Source organism: Chiloscyllium plagiosum, chromosome 4, assembly GCF_004010195.1.
Source record: "Chiloscyllium plagiosum isolate BGI_BamShark_2017 chromosome 4, ASM401019v2, whole genome shotgun sequence".
Lineage (NCBI taxonomy): Eukaryota > Metazoa > Chordata > Chondrichthyes > Orectolobiformes > Hemiscylliidae > Chiloscyllium > Chiloscyllium plagiosum.
In genome coordinates this window covers 99,857,090-99,875,911 of record NC_057713.1, presented here as the reverse complement: position 1 = coordinate 99,875,911, position 18,822 = coordinate 99,857,090, and the positions used below count along the sequence as shown (strand labels likewise).

The 18,822-nt window shown below is 38.7% G+C and overlaps 1 protein-coding gene across 2 annotated transcripts in view; it reads right to left on the bottom strand.

The window, feature by feature from the left end:
* Positions 1–18,822, bottom strand: part of LOC122549252 (eukaryotic translation initiation factor 3 subunit E) — a 157,490-nt gene that overhangs the window by 125,857 nt on the left and 12,811 nt on the right. For both annotated transcript variants that reach the window (XM_043688743.1, XM_043688744.1), the window contains exons 4-5: positions 5,191–5,233; positions 1,553–1,657 (exon numbers count right to left, since the gene is read on the bottom strand). In XM_043688743.1, the coding sequence (XP_043544678.1) occupies positions 1,553–1,657; positions 5,191–5,233 (148 nt within the window). The remainder of the gene's footprint in view (positions 1–1,552; positions 1,658–5,190; positions 5,234–18,822) is intronic.

Below are 18,822 nucleotides of genomic sequence, written 5' to 3'. Positions count from 1 at the left end.
GGTGCGGGGTTGTGGGACTATGAGGTTGGAGGCGGTGGATGGGAGATCCCCCGAGGTGATGAGGTTATGGACGGTCTGGGAGATGATGGTTTGGTGGTGGGGGGTGGGGTCATGGTCAAGGGGGCAGTAGGAGGAGGTATCTGCGAGCTGGCATTTGGCTTCAGCGGTGTAGAGGTCGGTGCGCCAAACTACTACCGCGCCTCCCTTGTTTGCTGGTTTGATAGTTTGGATAAACTGGGAACAGGAGAAATGGAGGGGGATCATAATGGAGATATGTAAAATTTTAAAAGAGGCACAGATAGGATATTCAACAAGGACCACTTCCCCTTGGTGGAGGGATCAATGATGGGAGCAATTAGATTTAAGCTGAAAGCCAGGCAGTTTAGAAGGGTTTGAGGAAATATGTTTTCACCCTTTGGTGGGAATCTAAAACTTACTACCTTTAAGGGTGGTAAAGGCAGAACTCCTCATTAAATTTAAGAATTATTTAGATATGCACTTGTAACGTGAAAACATACAAGGCTATGGGGCAAGTGTTATAAAACAGGATTAGAATAGTTAAGTGCTTGCTTTTGACTACTGCAGACTCAGAGGGTTGGAGGGTCTTTTTATTGTGCTGTAGACCTCTCCGATTATGAACAATTAACCTCACTTGGTCACTCATGACTACATACAAAATGGCCAGTCCCCTAGTTGGTTCAACAATTAATGTTCTTGACTAGCCAATGGCAAAGATAAACTAGTAGCATTAAAATCAACTTGAAATTTTTCAGACAAATTCCTCAGAAATTAATTTGTTTTGGATGAGATTTCTTTTGCATTCTTCAGAACTGCACAAGTTTTCAAGGTCATGAAAAATGCCTTGTGTGCAGGGTGTAAGGAATTGGAAATGGGCAACCCGAACCATTTCGGCAGCATTACATCAGCTGCTAAACAGTTTCAGGACATTGCCTTGGTAGAGCTTAAGGCCCTTGTTCAGACTTAGGATTAGCAGAATCCTCCAAGAACATATGATCCAATATAAAACTCACCAATAACACAAAAATGCTCAGACTGTGTGGTAAGGCAAAGAAAGAGTTATTAAAGTAAAATAGCCATGAATAAAACCAACATGGAAAAGCATCTTCACATAAAATGGTAAGGATATGGAATTCACAACGACATGGATTATTTGGCAACAGGATAAATGCACTTAGGAGGAAGCTAGATTAAATTGAAGGATATATTCGTCGAATTAAATGAATAATGATTGAAGGGACGTGTGCGCGACAACTGAGTCAATTGATCCAGTAAGTTCTGTTGTGTTTTTCTAATCTCTGTTACAATTCTGAGTCAATCCCAAGTGTAAATGTTGCTCACTGAATGAACCCTGCTCAGTCTACAAAGATTTTAACCAAATTGTTGCTCCTAAGTCATATCTGCAATTATGTAGAGCAACCACATCATAGCCATGAATATAGTTGTTAAGAAAGAAACAATTTCTGGTAACCATGGAAAATAACCGCAAATTTAATCAGAACATTAAAATTTACCTGCAGGAAATGGTACTCACCAGAACTCTGAAAAAGTAGAGATATTCTGCTGCACCAGAATAATTGCCACATTCATACTGGAATTTAGCATATCGGTATAAGGTGTCCAAATATTCTTGACGAAACTTCAAATAAAAATAGATTAAAAAATAAACAGCATGATAGAAACAAGTTTTCAGAACTGAAAATATTGCGTCTGTTATTTAATAATTCAGGACAAATTATAGTATTTAATTACATGTAAACTGTAATATGGTATGCAGATTTTCAAATATGCCATTTTTCATCAGCTTTCCAAATTAAAGATAGAAAATTGAGTTTTCCAATGCATCAACCCAAGTTCCATTTGACATCAGAACATACCCTAGGTTCACTATTTGCTAATAAAAACCATTTTAGCAAACAGTCAAGTAGTTTGTCACAATATTGATTGCACCCATTAAAAATGAAGTCTGTCTACACTGTCCAAAACATACTAAACAAAAGAGCAACAGTAGATCATATGTCAAGGCCCCTTCACCAATTAATGATTATGACTGATCTTAGGATTCAATTCAACCTTCCTGCCTGCTTTGATATTCCACAATCCCATGCCCAAGAGTTGAATGAATTCAAAGACGGAGTAGTCACAATCTATTGAGGAACAGAGTTCAATATATTCACAACCATTAGAAGACAGCAATTTTTCAATTCAGTCATATGATTGACCCCTTATTCTAAGACAGTGACATGTTTTAGATCCCCTAAGCAATAGAAATAATCTTTCAGCATCTGCCCCCTCAAGTTGCTTCTTATATATCCCAATGAGCATGCCTATAAATTTCTTTAAACTCCAGATACCATGGACCCAATTTACACAGTCTCTCACAAATGACAATGTTCCTGTTCATTAGGATCAAGTTAGTGAAGCTTTACTGCATTGCCTCCAATTGAAGTATATCCTTTCATAAACGTGGAGACCAAAACTACACAGTACTCCAGACGTGATGTCAATTTAGACAATAGACAATAGGTGCAGGAGTAGGCCATTCAGCCCTTCGAGCCTGCACCGCCATTCAATATAATCATGGCTGATCATTCCTAATCAGTATCCTCTTCCTGCCTTATCTCCATAACCCTTGATTCCACTATCTTTGAGAGCTCTATCCAACTCCTTCTTAAATGAATCCAGAGAGTGGGCCTCCACTGCCCCCTGTGGCAGAGCATTCCACACAGCCACCACTCTCTGGGTGAAGAAGTTTCTCCTGAGCTCTGTCCTAAATGGTCTACCCCGTATTTTTAAGCTGTGTCCTCTGGTTCGGCACTCACCCATCAGTGGAAATATGTTTCCTAATGCCAGAGTGTCCAATCCTTTCATAATCTTATACGTCTCAATCAGATCCCCTCTCAGTCTTCGAAACTCAAGGGTATACAAGCCAGTCGCTTCAGTCTTTCAGTGTAAGGTAATCCTGCCATTCCAGGAATTGACCTCGTGAACCTACGCTGCACTCCTTCAATAGCCAGAATGTCTTTTCTCAAATTTGGAGACCAGAACTGCACACAGTACTCCAGGTGTGGTCTCACCAGGGCCCTGTACAGCTGCAGAAGGACCTCTTTGCTTCTATACTCAATTCCTCTTGTTATGAAGGCCAGCATGCTGTTAGCCTTCTTCACTACCTGCTGTACCTGCATGCTTGCCTTCATTGACTGGGTGTACAAGAACACCCAGATCTCTCTGTACTGCCCCTTTACATAAATTGATTCCATTGAGGTAGTAGTCTGCCTTCCTGTTCTTGCTACCAAAGTGGATAACCATACATTTATCCACATTAAACTGCATCTGCCCACTCCAACTTGTCCAGGTCACCCTGTAATCTCTTAACATCCTCATCACTTTTCACCCTGCCACCCAGCTTTGTATCATCAGCAAATTTGCTAATGTTATTGCTGATACCATCTTCTATATCATTAACATATATTGTAAAAAGCTGTGGCCCCAGCACGGATCCCTGCGGTACCCCACTGGTCACTGCCTGCTATTCCGAAATTTCAAACTTAACATGGAATTCAGGAGTATTATGATCACTAATTTCCAATTTTTTCATTACAATGCTACAAATTAACCCTAATTCATTACACAATGCTAGGTATAAGATAGCTTCACACCAGTAGGTTTCACAGCATCAACAAGCTGTCAAAAAAAAAAAGCAAACTCAACTTCTTGACCACCCTAGCTAATTTGGTTGTAATCTTCATTTGGGCTATGACAAAATCCTGAATCAATTATCACATTGTTTTTACTTGATATGCAAATAATCGCCTGTTTAATCTTCAGTCAAATGGTATAATTACTGTTGGCGGTGGGGGGGTAAATCTTGCCTCTTATTCCATGCGCTGTTGTTGAGCTCCTTCTACGGTTTGGGTATCATGGTTGCTCAGTGGTTAACACTACTGCCTCACAGCACCAGGGACCCAGGTCCGATTCTGATCTCCAGTGACTGTGCGGAGTTTGCACATTCTCCACATAGATGCATGGGTTTCCTCCGGGTGCTCCGATTTCCTCCACAGTTGAAAGACGTACAGATTAGGTGGACTGGCCATGCTAAATTGTCCCATGGTGCCCAGGGCTGTGCAGGAGAGTTGGGCTAGCTATGGTAAATGTGGGAATATAGGGTAGGAGGTTGGGTCTGAGTGGGATGTTGTTTGGAGGGTCAATGCAGACTCGATGGGCTGAATAGCCGTTTTCAGCACTTTGGGATTCTATGATTCTAGCTTCCACCCATACTGATTTTACATTATGCTGTTCAAAAGTTAGATCCAAGGTCACAAATGTCCTTATGCCATCTTTTACTATCAAGAATACTTATTCTTTGCCTTTCCTGTCTGTCCTTTGGAAATACTACATACCCTCAAATACTTCTTTTCCAATCTTGATTAATCTGTAATCATATCACTGGCATGGCGACTGGCAATTAGATCCAAAGCATTTATTCCTACTTATACTACTAATTCATCTATCTTATTGCAGATAAGATGGGAGAGACAGTGGTAAATTCACAGGACTAGTAATCCATCATCTGAGGCTCATGTTCTGGGTTTATGAATTCAAATCAGACTACAGCAAATGGTAAAAATGGTAAATCTAACCACGTAACTCACAAGTATAGCCCATTTGGCTCACCACCTGTCCTTCGGGAAAGGAAATCTGCCATGCTTAACTGGTCTAGCTTACATGTGATTCCAGACCCACAGCAACGTGGTTGACTCTAAACTGCACTCTGAAATGGCTCCAGCAAGCCACACAGTTGAAGGGAGATTAGGGATGGAAAAGAAATGCTGGTTTCGCCAGTAACGACCATAAATGAGTAAAAATAGATATATCATGCACTCAGATAAAGAAACAAATTGCATTTATATATTTCTATTTCCTGCAATTACCTCAATCACTGATTTGCAATTTTCGTTAAACTAACCATCCCTTCCTGTTCCATTCTGCTTGAATTTACTATTCCAATGCCTCAACCTTTTCCCCGGATTTCAATATCTACCTCAAGCATAAGGGAGAGTATAAATACTTTGATTCACTAGTTATTCACGGATCATTTCACAGAAAATGAATTACAATATTATGCTGCATTCATTATTAAATATTCACAAAAATCAACAAATGCACACTTACTCCATGCTTATCTGCTAGATAATCAAACAACATGCGTCCGTCCCTGTTTAATGGAGAAAAGTTTTTAAAATTAATAATTTGAAATGCATTGAGCAATAATTCATTTAGCAATTATTAGAATTAAAAGATATTACAGGAATAATCTTCTATGATGTTAAGAGTAACAAAAGGATGTTTTGTTTTAAAAAAGCAATTCATATTTGGAAGCAAGAACAATGCATCAGCCAACAATTTCTGGGACTATTAGCATTCTAATGTCAATTAAACCACTGCAAGTTGAAGAAATCTTAACACTCTTTATTGTGATTGTACATGTACACTCATACAATCACCAGCACCAAGATAGATCAGAGTTTGGTGTCATTTCAAATTAGCCCAAATCAACATTTAAATGTTCACAAAGCATACCTAACAGTCTATTTTGTTGAACTTTTGGTTGGCTTTTTATTAAAATTCCACCAATTCTGCAAAAACAACTGAATGTGCAGTGTGATCAGAGTGTGAAAGCTTGTCGAGTGCAGGTGACAGGCTCCTAAATACACTGAGGTGCACTTTCAAAAGAACCTTTTTAAATCTGCGATGAAACCTGATGCAGGAGCATAAGTTACTTGATAAGCATGATATACTTGCAATCTGTCGTTTTTTTCAAAAAATGGAACCATTTTTGCATGTCAAATTTGTTATAAAGATGTAAAAGATTAGTTGTGTCGTGATGGTAAAGCACCCAGGGAAAATCTTGGACTTGTGCAATTTCTTTTAATCGTACTTGGCAAAGTCGACTCAAGGTGTTAAAACGGTTTGAAGAATTTGATACAAACTGGTTCAAAAAGGAAGGAGACAGAGGATGGTGGTCAGGGATTGCTTTTCAGACTAGAGATCTGTGACCAGTGGTGTGACATAAGGATTGGTGCTGGGTCCACTGCTTTTCGTCATTTATATAAGTGATTTGGATGTGAACATAAGAGATATACTTAGTAAGTTTGCAGAAGACTCCAAAATTGGTAGTTTAATGGAAGCCAAGAAGGTGACCTCTGAGCACATTGAGTCTTTGATCAGTTGAGCCAAGGAGTAGCAGATGGAGTTTCATTTAAATAAATGTGAGATATTGCATTTTGGCAAGGTCCTGGTGAGTGTTGCTTAACAAAGAGAGCTTTGAGTGCAAGTTCATGGTTCTTTGAAAGTCGAGTTGCAAGTAGTTCAGATAGTGAAGGTGGCATTTGGTATGTTTGCCTTTATTGGTCAGTGCATTGAGTATGGGAGTTGGGAGTCATGTTGCGGCTGTACAGGACATTGGTCAGGCCACTTTTTAGAATGCTGCATTCAGTTCTGGTCTCCCTGTATAGGAAGGATGTTGTGAAACTTGAAAGGGTTCAGAAAAGATTTAAAAGGACTTTGCCAGGGTTGGAGGGTTTGAGCTTTAATGAGAAAATGATTAGGCTGTTGCTACTTTCCCAGATGCATCAGAGACTGAGGGGTGACTTAATAAGAGATTTATAGAATCATCAGAGGCATAGATAGAATGAATAGCCAAGGTCTTTTAAGTATAATCAAGAGCATAGATTTAGGTTGAGAGGAGATAGGTTTAGATTGTGAAGGGAAAGATTTAAAAAAGGGACTTCAGGGGCAACTTTTTTTTATGCAGAGGGTGGTGTGCGTATGCAATAAGCTGCCAGAGGAAATTGTTGCGACTGATACAATTGCAACATTTAAAAGGCATCTGGATGGATATATGAATAGGAAGGGTTTGGAGGGATTTGGGCCATGCACTGGCAAATGATTTGGGATACTTGGTCAGCATGGACAGGTTCGACCAAAAGGTCTGTTTCCATGCAGTACAGGCCTCTGACTCGGTCTCTAATTATGGAAACCTCTTCAGAATATCTTTATTCAGATTGTTTTCTTCATCACGTTTATACACACTACAAAATTACTCAACTCTTAATATTGGGACATTGGAATAGCTTATTTTGACAGGAATTAGCCTTACACAGAAAAGTGATAGTCCTTGATGGGTTGTATCATTTCAAGATGATTTTTCTCAAATATTATCCTTGTTATTTATCACATTTTTAAAAATCCCTTTACCCTGCACTGCAAACATTTGTTCCACCTTTGACCATCTCTGTGCAAGATCATCCAAATGCATATCCATCTCTCTCCTCAATTATTTTTGAATTTACTTTGACCCAACCAATTTCCACCAATGCAGGAGAGAATACATAATCATCAGCATATATAATCGCTGACAACATTCACCACTGAGGCAGGAAGTAGTTTGGTCAACTGAAACAAGAAAATAGCTGCCATGGTTGAGAGCAGTGTTCAATTTGGCAACCTTCTTATTGAATTCATGGAATGCGCAGACCTCGTGTAGTATCATTTACAATCAACCGCAAACTTTACAACAGTTATACTTATACTGTGGTTTTATCTAGAGTCTGAAAGGTCAGTAGCTTATCCAATTTACAGGTACAGAAATATTTTACTCAGATGTACAGCACGGAAACAGACCCTTCGGACCAACTCATCCATGCCGACCAGATAGCTCAAACTAAACGAGTCCTACTTGCCAGCACTTGGCCCATATCCCTCCAAACCGTTCTTATTCATATACCCATTCAGATGCCTTTTAAATGTTGCAATTGTACCTGCCTCCACCACTTCCTCTGGCAGCTCATTCCATACACACACCACCTTCTGCGTGAAAAAGGTGCCCCTTAGGTCTCTTTTATATCTTTCCTCTCTCACCTTAAATCTATGCGCTCTAATTCTGGACTCCACACTCCAGGGAAAAGACCTAGTCTATTTATCCTATCCATGCCCCTCATGATTTTATAAACCTCTATAAGGTCACTCCTCAGCCTTCGAAGCTCCAGGGAAAACAGCCCCAACCTATTCAGCGTCTCCCTATAGCTCAAATCCTCCAACCCTAGCAACATCCATGTAAACCTTTTCTGAACCCTTTCAAGTTTCACAACATCCTTCCAATAGGAAGGAGACCAGAATCGCATGCAATATTCCTACAGTGGCCTAACCAATGTCCTGTGCAACTGCAACATGACCACCCAACTCCTGTACTCAATACTCTGACCAATAAAGGGATTTATACCAAATGCCTTCTTCACTATCCTATCTGCCTGCAACTCTACATTCAAGGAGCTATGAACCTGCACTCCAAGGTCTCTTTGCTCAGCAACACTCCCTAGGACCTTACCATTAAGTGTATAAGTCCTGCTAAGATGTGCTTTCCAAAAATGCAGTACGTCACATTTATCTGAATTAAAGTCCATCTGCCAATCCTCAGCCCAGTGACCCATCTGATCAAGATCCCATTGTATTCTGAGGTAACCTTCTTCACTGTCCACTACATTTCCAATTTTGGTGTCATCTGCAAGCTTACCAACTATACCTCCTATGTTTATATCCAAATCATTTATATTCTCTTAGTATACTTGCATTGCAGGAGCGGGATCATACAGCAGCCATGGTAAATCTCCCCTCAAAATTTGCTTACAAAGACAATTTCTGTACAATCAGAGCAGCACTCATTCAAAGCACCAGCGAGAAATACAAGTCTATACAGGGTTTCACGTGCAGTCAGAATAGAAAACGGCCAGTCCACGGAGCTTCAAAACCTATATTTTGATAACTTTTTTTTTAAAACTCTAACATTTTAGCTTTAAATAAAAATCATTTTACCATTCATGGGATGTGGGTGTCACTAGCAAAGCTGGTATTTACTGATCACGTCAAACTCCTCTTGAACAAGTGGTGGTGAGCAACCTTCTCGAACTACTTCAGTCCAGATGGGAGAACTGATCAGTTTGCATTCAGTCAACAATTCACTTCTGACCTTACTATAGATGGAAGGTCTTTGATGAAGCATGTCAAAACGGTTTCACATTAGTCTCCAAAGACCACAACCATCTTCTTGTGATTCAGACTGCAGTTAATGGGAGTATTTTCCCACACAATATGTAACGACTTATTTTTAAAATTATTTTTGGATGCTGCTGTTGTTTTGATTTTGAAGACAACAGCGAATGTTTGGTTTGAGATTAAGCTAAAATTTTAATAAGTGTCTTATTGGAACAGCACGTTATAGAGTTGGAGGGAGATAGTATGCAGTCAAGAGAAAAGGGGGCTTAGAGTTGTGAATAGTTGTTGTTTCATGTTCATTTTTAGAGTTAAAAAATAAATTGATGTTATTTTCTTTAAACAATGGAATCTAGGAGTTCTTTGTTACTCATATTTCAACAGATTAGGTGAGCTTTTCGGGGTGTTTGGTTTAATCAATAGAGGGGGTTCATCTCCATGTCGTAACAATAATTAAACATAAATAGGGCTTATTGCAACTTTAGCCATCTTGTCCAAATACAGATTTGGTCAAAGACTTATATTTATTTAAAATTCAAATCCACATCTAAGATTGACTCAATTACATTTCAATTCAAAATATTTAACCAGGGTCACTTATTCAAAAAAAGGCACATCTTTCTATTAGCTACACAATAGAAAACTACATTTTCTTTAACTCATGTTAAGTGACCAGCAGCTAGGTCACTTTGGAGTAAGTTATAATTTGTATTAATTAGTGTTATATACAGTCAAGCATTGTCAGTGCTATAACTCCAGAACACTATTAAAGTTCAAAGTCAACTTCCTTCAGCCTTGTGGCTCAGCTCCTTAATAAAGCACAATTATACAAGGACTTAACTTCAAACGCCCAAGCAGCTTGGGGCACCTAATTACCATTTAACAACAGTAAGAACAACCGGATGAACACAAGTGTTTGCCATACATAAAATAGCTATCATCATTCTATTATTTGTTTTAAAATTTCTACACTATAAGGAGTTTGGTCCATGTGCATCATAGCGTGTAATTTCTAAATATCTTCTGAACATGAAAAAGGGAAATGAGGACCACCTGTTCAGCATCTGATGATCAGCCCACAAGTGGAAGTTGTTGAAATGCATCTCATCCCATCCTTGCTTACCACATGTTGACTCTTTGCAAATGTGTCTTGTTACAATGAAAAGCAAGGGGAGGAAAAAGGGAAAATAATTTTTTTCCTCTGCATCTGTAAAATGCTTAACTGCTTTTTAGTGAGCTTTACTTTAGATTTGCAACGAATAGTTATTGGTATCAAGCATCCCTACAGAATACAACAGCTAGCTGGGATTTTATGAAGATTGAACAGCGTTGGTATCTTAAAATGCCATCAGGTTCTGCTGTTGAATCTAATCACCTATTTGAAAACTGTACTGCATCACACAAAGCATTTGCCTGTCACTCTGTTCAGTTTCACCTTCACTCCCAGACTCAAACTGTTGCCCTCTGCATTCTATGTTTTGGCACTGGAACACTAGTTCAGTTTCTGTCCTGTACTAGAGAACCAAAAGTTAAAAGGACAATGTGCTGGAAATTACTGAAAAAAATGGAGTATGCAACATTGGTGCACAAAAAGGATACTGCTGATCATTACCAGAGAGGTAATTTACTCTATTATTACACTGTGAACACAGTGCCTCAAGCAATGCACAGGGGTCTGGAGCTGGTAAGCCTTTTGCCAGGAATGCAGAGGCCAGGAGATTACATGTAAACACTACTGTCGACTGATAGGATAGGTGGGAGTTTGAGCCTGTAAGGGTGGGAAGGAAAACGAGTCAACAAGGTAAAGGGGAGGTATTACACAACGGAGATTTAAAAGCAAATGCATAAAAACAGTTCAGGTTAAGTATTAGCACCTGACAATACTGAATTAATAGTCTCTTCACAACAACAAATTCAATAAATCTTGCATCCTAAACACAAATAAAAAGTGGGCCATACCACCAGCACTTCATCTGGAGGCTCACTAACGGTGATGAAACGTCTGAAAACAAGCCTTCCAGCTCAGCAAGCAAACTTCCATCCAAAACCTTGCATCCTTAAGTATAGGCTCTGTCTTTTGAAGAGCATTTCTACACCTCTAATCTTTCTGAAGCAGACATTTATGGAAGTGAATGTGAGCTACAATATTTTCAATATCTAATCTTTTCTGAAACTTCCTAAAGCAAGTCACAAAACTGTCACTGTTAACAGCACTTTACCCTTCAAAGACTTGGCTAAGTAAATCCAGAGCTTTCGGCAGTGGCTTTTAATGAAAGCTGTCGCTAACTCTTTCATGCCTTCAATTTTGTATCCTGTATAGCTCCATGCAGGAAGTACTAAATTCAGATTCAGAACTGAAGACATGAATGGAGAACTGGAAAATGTTAGTTAACAGCTTGTAATGTCAATATTACTCTGCTTTTTGAAGTAATATCTATAATGGGCTAACTGATCGACAAGAGGGCCAATGGTTCATCTGCAATTATATATAAATCTGAAAAATTATTTCAAAACAAATGAAGGGGTCACACCATTATTTATTTTTAAGAATCAGTTGAAAATAAATGCATATTTTTGCATATCATTTATTACATGTTTAAATGAACACTTTAATATATTAGTAGGGTAAGAAGCCTAGAAAAGTGCCAAATCAGGCCACGTGAGGAAGTGGACTATCAGTAGAAATTGAGTAGTGAATCAAAGCTGCAGAATATGCTAAACTCATCGTACCAGTGTCAGACACATTAACCATTCAAAACCAATTTCATCCAACATCAGGAAATAACAATTCTTTAATTTTATTCCAACTATCAAATTAATAACTAAAGCAGATAGTGAGCAATATCAATTTCATTTCTGTAATTTGTCCCTCTTCCTCCCCATTTTAAAATTGAAATAGTTTTTGCCTTGATCTGATGCTGTTCCCAGCACACAGTTCAATTGCCCATAGGCTTCAATTTCAAATGCGAACTACTCAAAGTTTAATCAACCTAATACAATTCTTCTTCAGCATACCAACCAAATACAATATTTTTTTAAAAGATAGTTCAGGCTGGAATTGGCTCAAAAGGGAACACGTTGATAATTTAAATTGAACTAGTACAACTGCCTTAAAACTTATCAAAGACTCTCTCTTCTCAAAATGAACAGAAAACAATACAAGTCCAGTAATAAACTAAACTCAGACAAAACAACATCTATAATGCTCTGAAATAGTTTCCCACTGCTGTGCACTCTGAGGCAGATAGGGCCATTTTTTTCTTTATGATTGCAGAGAATTGGTCAATTTTACCAGCTCAATGCTTCTGGCCAGGCTCAAAGACTTCCATCATACAGAAAACCTGAAGAATACCAATGGGGTGCTTGCCTTCCACATCAGGCAATTAGAGCCCAGTTAATAGTTTTTCTTCTTTCATGTATAAAGTGTTGAGCACCAGCCCCACAGCTAAGAACTCTGAATAATCCATTCACGTAACCATTTCATCACAGTTGTTCATTGGACGTCATCGCTCAATATCCTCATTTCAAAAAATATTTGGTCAGAGACAACGCACAACAGAATGCTGGTGCAAAAACCTAATTACTGGCCTTTGGGACAAGGGTTTGGATTCACTTCAAAGTGACAGTAGGAAAGTTACCGATTGTTAAGATGATCCATAATAAATGAAACAAATCTTCAACCCAGTTTCTCATGTGTTCCCAGGTAAAGAGGCTGTACCAGCTATGAGCAGACAATTCTCATCATTCATTACAAACAATACTGACACTTGGATTGCCAACACATTCAAAGGCACCACTATAATGACCAAATTACAGTGGAAGTTTTAGCATCACTGCACGAACTATTGCTGTCATAAAGCTACTCAAAAGTAAAAATTTTACTTATGTATAAAACCAGAATGATTAAACATTTTAATCATGATTTGGTGATACCAGTGTTGCACTGGAGTGTGCAAAGTTAAAAATAACAAACACCAGTCCAACAGGTTTATTTGGAAGCACTGCTCCTTCATTAGGTGGTTGTGGAATATAAGATCATAAGACATAGAATTTATAGCCAACATTTACAGTGTGATGCAACTGAAATGATACATTGAAAAAAACCTGGATTGTTTGTTAAGTCTCTCATCTTTTAGAATGACCATGTTGGTTTTAGTTCTTTCGTATGTAAATTCCAGAACCTTTTTTAAAGTTACATTCTCAAGTGAAATTTAACAAAAGATGCCATGTCAGCATAGATAATCACTGAAGGTGTGAAGTGCCCTGTGTGAGGGTGTCTGTGCCTCAATCTTCAGACCGATTCTATTTCTAAAAAGGGGATTTATGGAATTGTACATAAATTCATGCAGTTTTTGATCAAAATAAAATGTAATTCTTCAAGTACAAATTCACCCCTCAAACTTATATGTGTATGTGTGCGTGTGCATGAGTGTGACAGTGTAAAGGGGTACAAGTCTGTGAGAGGGTGAGCGTGTGGATGTGTACGTGTGAGCGTGTATGTGGGAGTGTATGAGAGCGCTTGTGTATTTGTGATGGCCTGCGTGTGTGTGTGTGTGTGTGTGTGTGTGTGTGTGTGTGTGTGTGTGGCGTGGCAGTGGGGTCACCTGTAGTATGAACCCAAGGTCTTGGCTGAGGCCATACACATGGATACCGAGCTCGTCTATCAGCCTCAGCTCAGCCACTTCATGTTGTTGCCTGCCCCGAAGTCTGTCTCGGAGGATGGTTACCCAAAGGTTAGAGGTAGAATGTCCCAGACCGCAAAAGTGTGCTCCGACTGGGAGAGAACACTCTTCTGTGTTGATTGTTGTGCAGTGTCCATTCATCCATTGCCGTAGAGTCTGCTCGGTCTCATGAACGTACCATGGACCTTCAGGTGACCACCTTCAAGGAGGACTTTGGAGCCAAGTTTCCTCACGAGCACACAAAACACACACACAAAACAGTCTGAATATTGGGGAACAGGCAGACAGTCTCAAAGGACACCTCACACCTTCAATGCATTATCTGAGCTGACATGGCACCTATTGTTGAAGTTCACTTGGGAATGTAACTACAAGAAAGTTCTGCAATTTACATATGAAAGAACTGAAACCAACATGCACATTCGAAAAGATGAGCGACAAACAATCCAAGTCTTTTTCAATATAATTGGAATTACAAATTACATCACACTGTAAACTTTTGCTATAAATTCTGTGCCTTATGTTTTATACTCCACAACTATTCAAACCATCACGAGCTCCGAAAGCTAGTGCTTCTAACTAAACCTGTCAGACTATAACCTGGTGGTGTGTGATTTTTCATTTTAAACATTTTAAATATTTCAGTTAAAAAGTAACAATTTAACCAGTTTTCTCCAGTCGCTCCTCAGCGCTCCCATTCTAAGAGCATTTTAATTTTATTTTTGGTTTATTAGATGCTTTGAGTTTGAACATCTCTTGCTGAGCTTTCACCTTTTCCTGGCTTCACTGTCCATTTTTAGAGGTCGCAGCAACTTCACAAAACTGCATTAGAACCGTCTTTGAAACATGTTACAGCCAAATAAAATGGTGTGTATAAATATCAAGAAGAATGCATTAAATGCTCAATCTGCGTACTGGAATGAGTCATGCACAGAATAGGCTCTGACAAGATATGGAAAACCTAGAAGATGAGAGGAAGCAATGGGATTCAGGTGACTATCTACACAAATCTCTGATGTAAACTATGCAATTTTTCATGACAGTTGCTGTAAGCTTGGTTTTCTGAAGTTGAGATCACAACCGTTGGATATTTATATATAAAGTTAATAATAAGCTTGCAAATTAATGTAACTATGGTGATTTTGTTTAAAAAGCAGTTATTTATAAGCTTGGCTGTAAGAGTGGGTGGGTTTCATGGCAATAAGAGATTTGCGTTTGTGACCTACCACGGTAAATGGGGTCCTCAAAGTTTTGTTAAGAGTTCTGGAATCCATTCTTTTAGCTTGAGGGAGACCCCTTTACTGAGAGAGAAACTTTTAATTTCACTTTTAACTTTGAGTAATGTGTTTAAAGAAAAAGGATGGCTCTACCGAAAAGTGCTTCTGATAAGAGAAGGAAGTTATGAGTTAAGTCCTTACAGTGAAGAATTAGTGTTGGCTGCAGAGCAGTCAAAAGCAGGACAGGAGTACTGTAAGGCTCAAGTGTACTATTGCCCCAGGAAGACAATACCACAGTTCCAGTTTAAAAGTTAAAAGCCCCAGAAGACTTCAATCAACTAAGGCGTTAGATACAGGAATACTAATGCGAGCATTATACAAGTGGTGTTTCAACTATTGTACCAATGCTGTTTTGGGTCTATCCAAAAAGCAGTTTTGTTTCTTTTGAACTGATAAAGGAGTGTTTTTCATTAACAGAGTCATGTTTCAAAAACGGGGGTTATATTTACCTTCAGTTCAGAAGGTTGAGGGGTGCTCTAATCAAAGCATTCAAAATGATAAAAGCGATTTATTCATTTAGCAAGAAATAATGTCACTAGTCTAGCATCCAAAACCCCTCACTAATATTCTGGGGACAGAAATTTGAATCTCACAAATGCAGATGATGAAATTTGATTTTAAAAAACTGGAATAAAAAGCTGGCCCAGTGACAACCACTTTGACTGTCATAAAAATTCATCTGTTCTCTAATGTGAATTAGTGAGGGACATTTCCTTGTATATTTTTAGTTTAGTTTAGTCTTCAGTGCCACCTCTGAACACCAGCATGTCAACCAAAACAAGTGGAGGTCCCAAGGGCAGTGGGTGATTCCCAATGTATTCCCTGACCTCAGCATCTTCAGAGCAAAAGAAGAACAAGGTCTCACCATATTGAAATTGCTGACCTCACCCTGAAACCTACGAACAACCAGACACATTGGCAGAATTCTACATCAATGGAATTTGAACTGCATTTACTTAAAACAAGGATGAGAGGTATACTTAGGGCACTAGGCCCAGGTAGCACAAAAGTCACCAGTTCAACAAAATCACTGCACAGTACCTAGATTTTAAAAAAAAGTTAAAATCTTTAATTACTTTGCAAATAGTCATGACAAGACTCATTTGTCTGTCGCCCCTCATTCGACCTTTAGTTCTAATTGCAATCCCTCACATGGAAGAAACTTGGGGTTGTGCATTGCCCTGTATTTGATGTGGCTTGTCAAATCTATTAATGACACCTTCCCCAGAGTCAGTCCTCCAACTTTGATCTGCAAATATATATCCAAAGCCTCTCATTTGATCTTAAGCTCTACAATCTGTTGGTACCTCACAGACCCAGGACTTCAATGGAATACTTTCTTTAATGTACCAGTAAAAGTACACTTAATATAATTATAATAAATATATAATTCCTTGGACCATTCATCTACATGCTAAAATAATTTAGTAGCAATACTTATACTGTAATTGGAAACGTCAATTAATGTGCAGGGTCAGAACTAAAAAGCAGACACTCAAAACAAAAACTACCAGCATTTGAAATATTCTCCAGATGGAGATTAATAATTTTTTTTTCTACTAAACAAATTTAAAATGTGAAATATAGAACAGTTCTGCTTTGAGTAACCTGAATCAAACCAACTCCATTCCCCAAATTTGAACAGAGTTAATTATGAAACCTCTACTCCCACTTGCCCTTTAAACAATAAAAAATTCTGGAAGATAATTCATAAAGAACTGTTGCCATTGCAAGTGCACAATTTTGCCATAAGATTTGCAGATTAAGAATTTCAGTATTTGCCATACAATATAGAATGAAACCATCCAGCCTGTGTCTGTCCCAGTGTCTTCAAAGACCGACACAATTAGACGCTCACCTTAGTTCTGTTCCCATAGTCCTGCATTTTTTTCCCTTATATTTAGTTCCCTTTTGGATATTTTCTTCCATTCCCTTGGGTTGTGCACTTGAGTTTGCAACAACTTGATGTGTTAAAAGGAATGCTCATCTCAACCTCACTGGTTCTTTTACCTATTAATTTAAAGGGCTCTGTACCTACATATCTTTACTGCAAGATTATGCAAGATGAGCAACAAGAGAACTAGTGACACAGCTTCCATTCAGAGTTTTGAAGTGCAATGAAATACGCTTCAGTAATTGGTGGCACATGTAGGAGCACAAGGTGCAGCTCTGCATTTATGACTAAACAAGGATGGTGAGCTTCAAATCTGCCCTCCCCATTTCTACCTTTGCGTCAACAAGGGAAAAATGCATTAGCCAAGACACTATTGTGTACTTCACAGTTGCTGATGAGCTGGAAAACAGAATTTTACAGTACAGAAGGAAGCCATTCGAACTAAAAATCTGTACAGGTTCCCAAATGAGCTATGAAATGTGTCCCATTCTCCAGATCTCTGTAACCCCTAAATTTATCACTTCTAAATAGATGTCCAACTCTTCTTTAAAACCTCCTACAGAACCACCTTCACCACTCTCTTAGGCAACACATGCCAAATCCTAACAGCTCTGAGTAAAGAAATTCGTCCTCATCTCACTCCTAGCTCTCTTGCTGACGATCATAAGATTGTGATCCCCAGTTACTGACATACCAATTATTGGAAACAAAGTACAGGATCCTTTCTTCACTGATAAAATTATTCATAATTATCAACACCTCAATAATGTCACCTCTTAGTCTTCTCTGCTCCAAGGAGAATAACTGAAATTCCTCATTCCTGGTATTATTCTAGTAAACCTCCTTGGCACTCTCTCGATGGCTTCAACATCCTTCTTTCAATAAAAGGTGGCCAGAATGTGTTCTGAACAATGATTTGCTGAGGTGTAGCATCACTTGCAGAGTCAAAAAGAAAAGTTGCACAGCATTGAAACAGATCCTTCGGTCCAAACAGTCCTTGCTAACTATAATTCCAAACTAAACTAACCCTACCTGCCCTGCACTTGGCCCATATCCCTTCAAACATTTCTTATTCATGTACTTATCCAGAATGTCTTTTAAACATTTTGACTATACCCACATCCACCATTTCCTCTGGTAGTTGATTCCACACACAAACCACTGCGTAAAAAAACTCTCATCTTTTTTAAATCCTTCTCGTCTCACCTTAAAAATATGCCCCCTCATCTTGAAATCGCCCACACGAGGGAAAAGATACTTGCAATTCGGCTTATCAATACCCCTCATGATTTTATAAACTTCTATAATGTCACCCCTCAACTTCCCATGCTCCAGTGAAAAACACCCCAACCTATCCACCCTCTCCTTATAACTCCAACCTATTTGGAATTGTCATATTTCTATCAAGTGTACTGTAGAATCAATAAGAGAAAACATTGAAGGTGAAAGATTCCACAACCAAAGTTGCTTTTTGGTATTGTAACGGACAGAAACAATTAGCATGAACAATAATTTGAAACGTTTGATCAAATTCTAGTAACTGTGGTAAGCTGCCAGGAACTGCAAATCATGATAGTCCAGGTCACTGAACACTTACAATAGAATGAACCAAAACAGAAACTGCTGGAGAAACTCAGGAGGTTTGGCAGCATTTGTGGAAAAAAAGAACAGTTAATGTTTTGAGTCCAGTGATCCTTCTTCAGAATGGACATTGGCCTGAACCAGGGAAGGAGACTCTGGTATCTACAAATCAGCGCACATACACACTTGCACTGGCAAAAAAAAAAGTTTCCACTGAAAAGAAACTCAAGGAAATCCCTGGCCAATGGCACCTTAAATCAAGGGGCTTACAGTGTGACTAGGAACAGCAGAATCTGCAATCAATTAGTGTCCTATAAGCCTC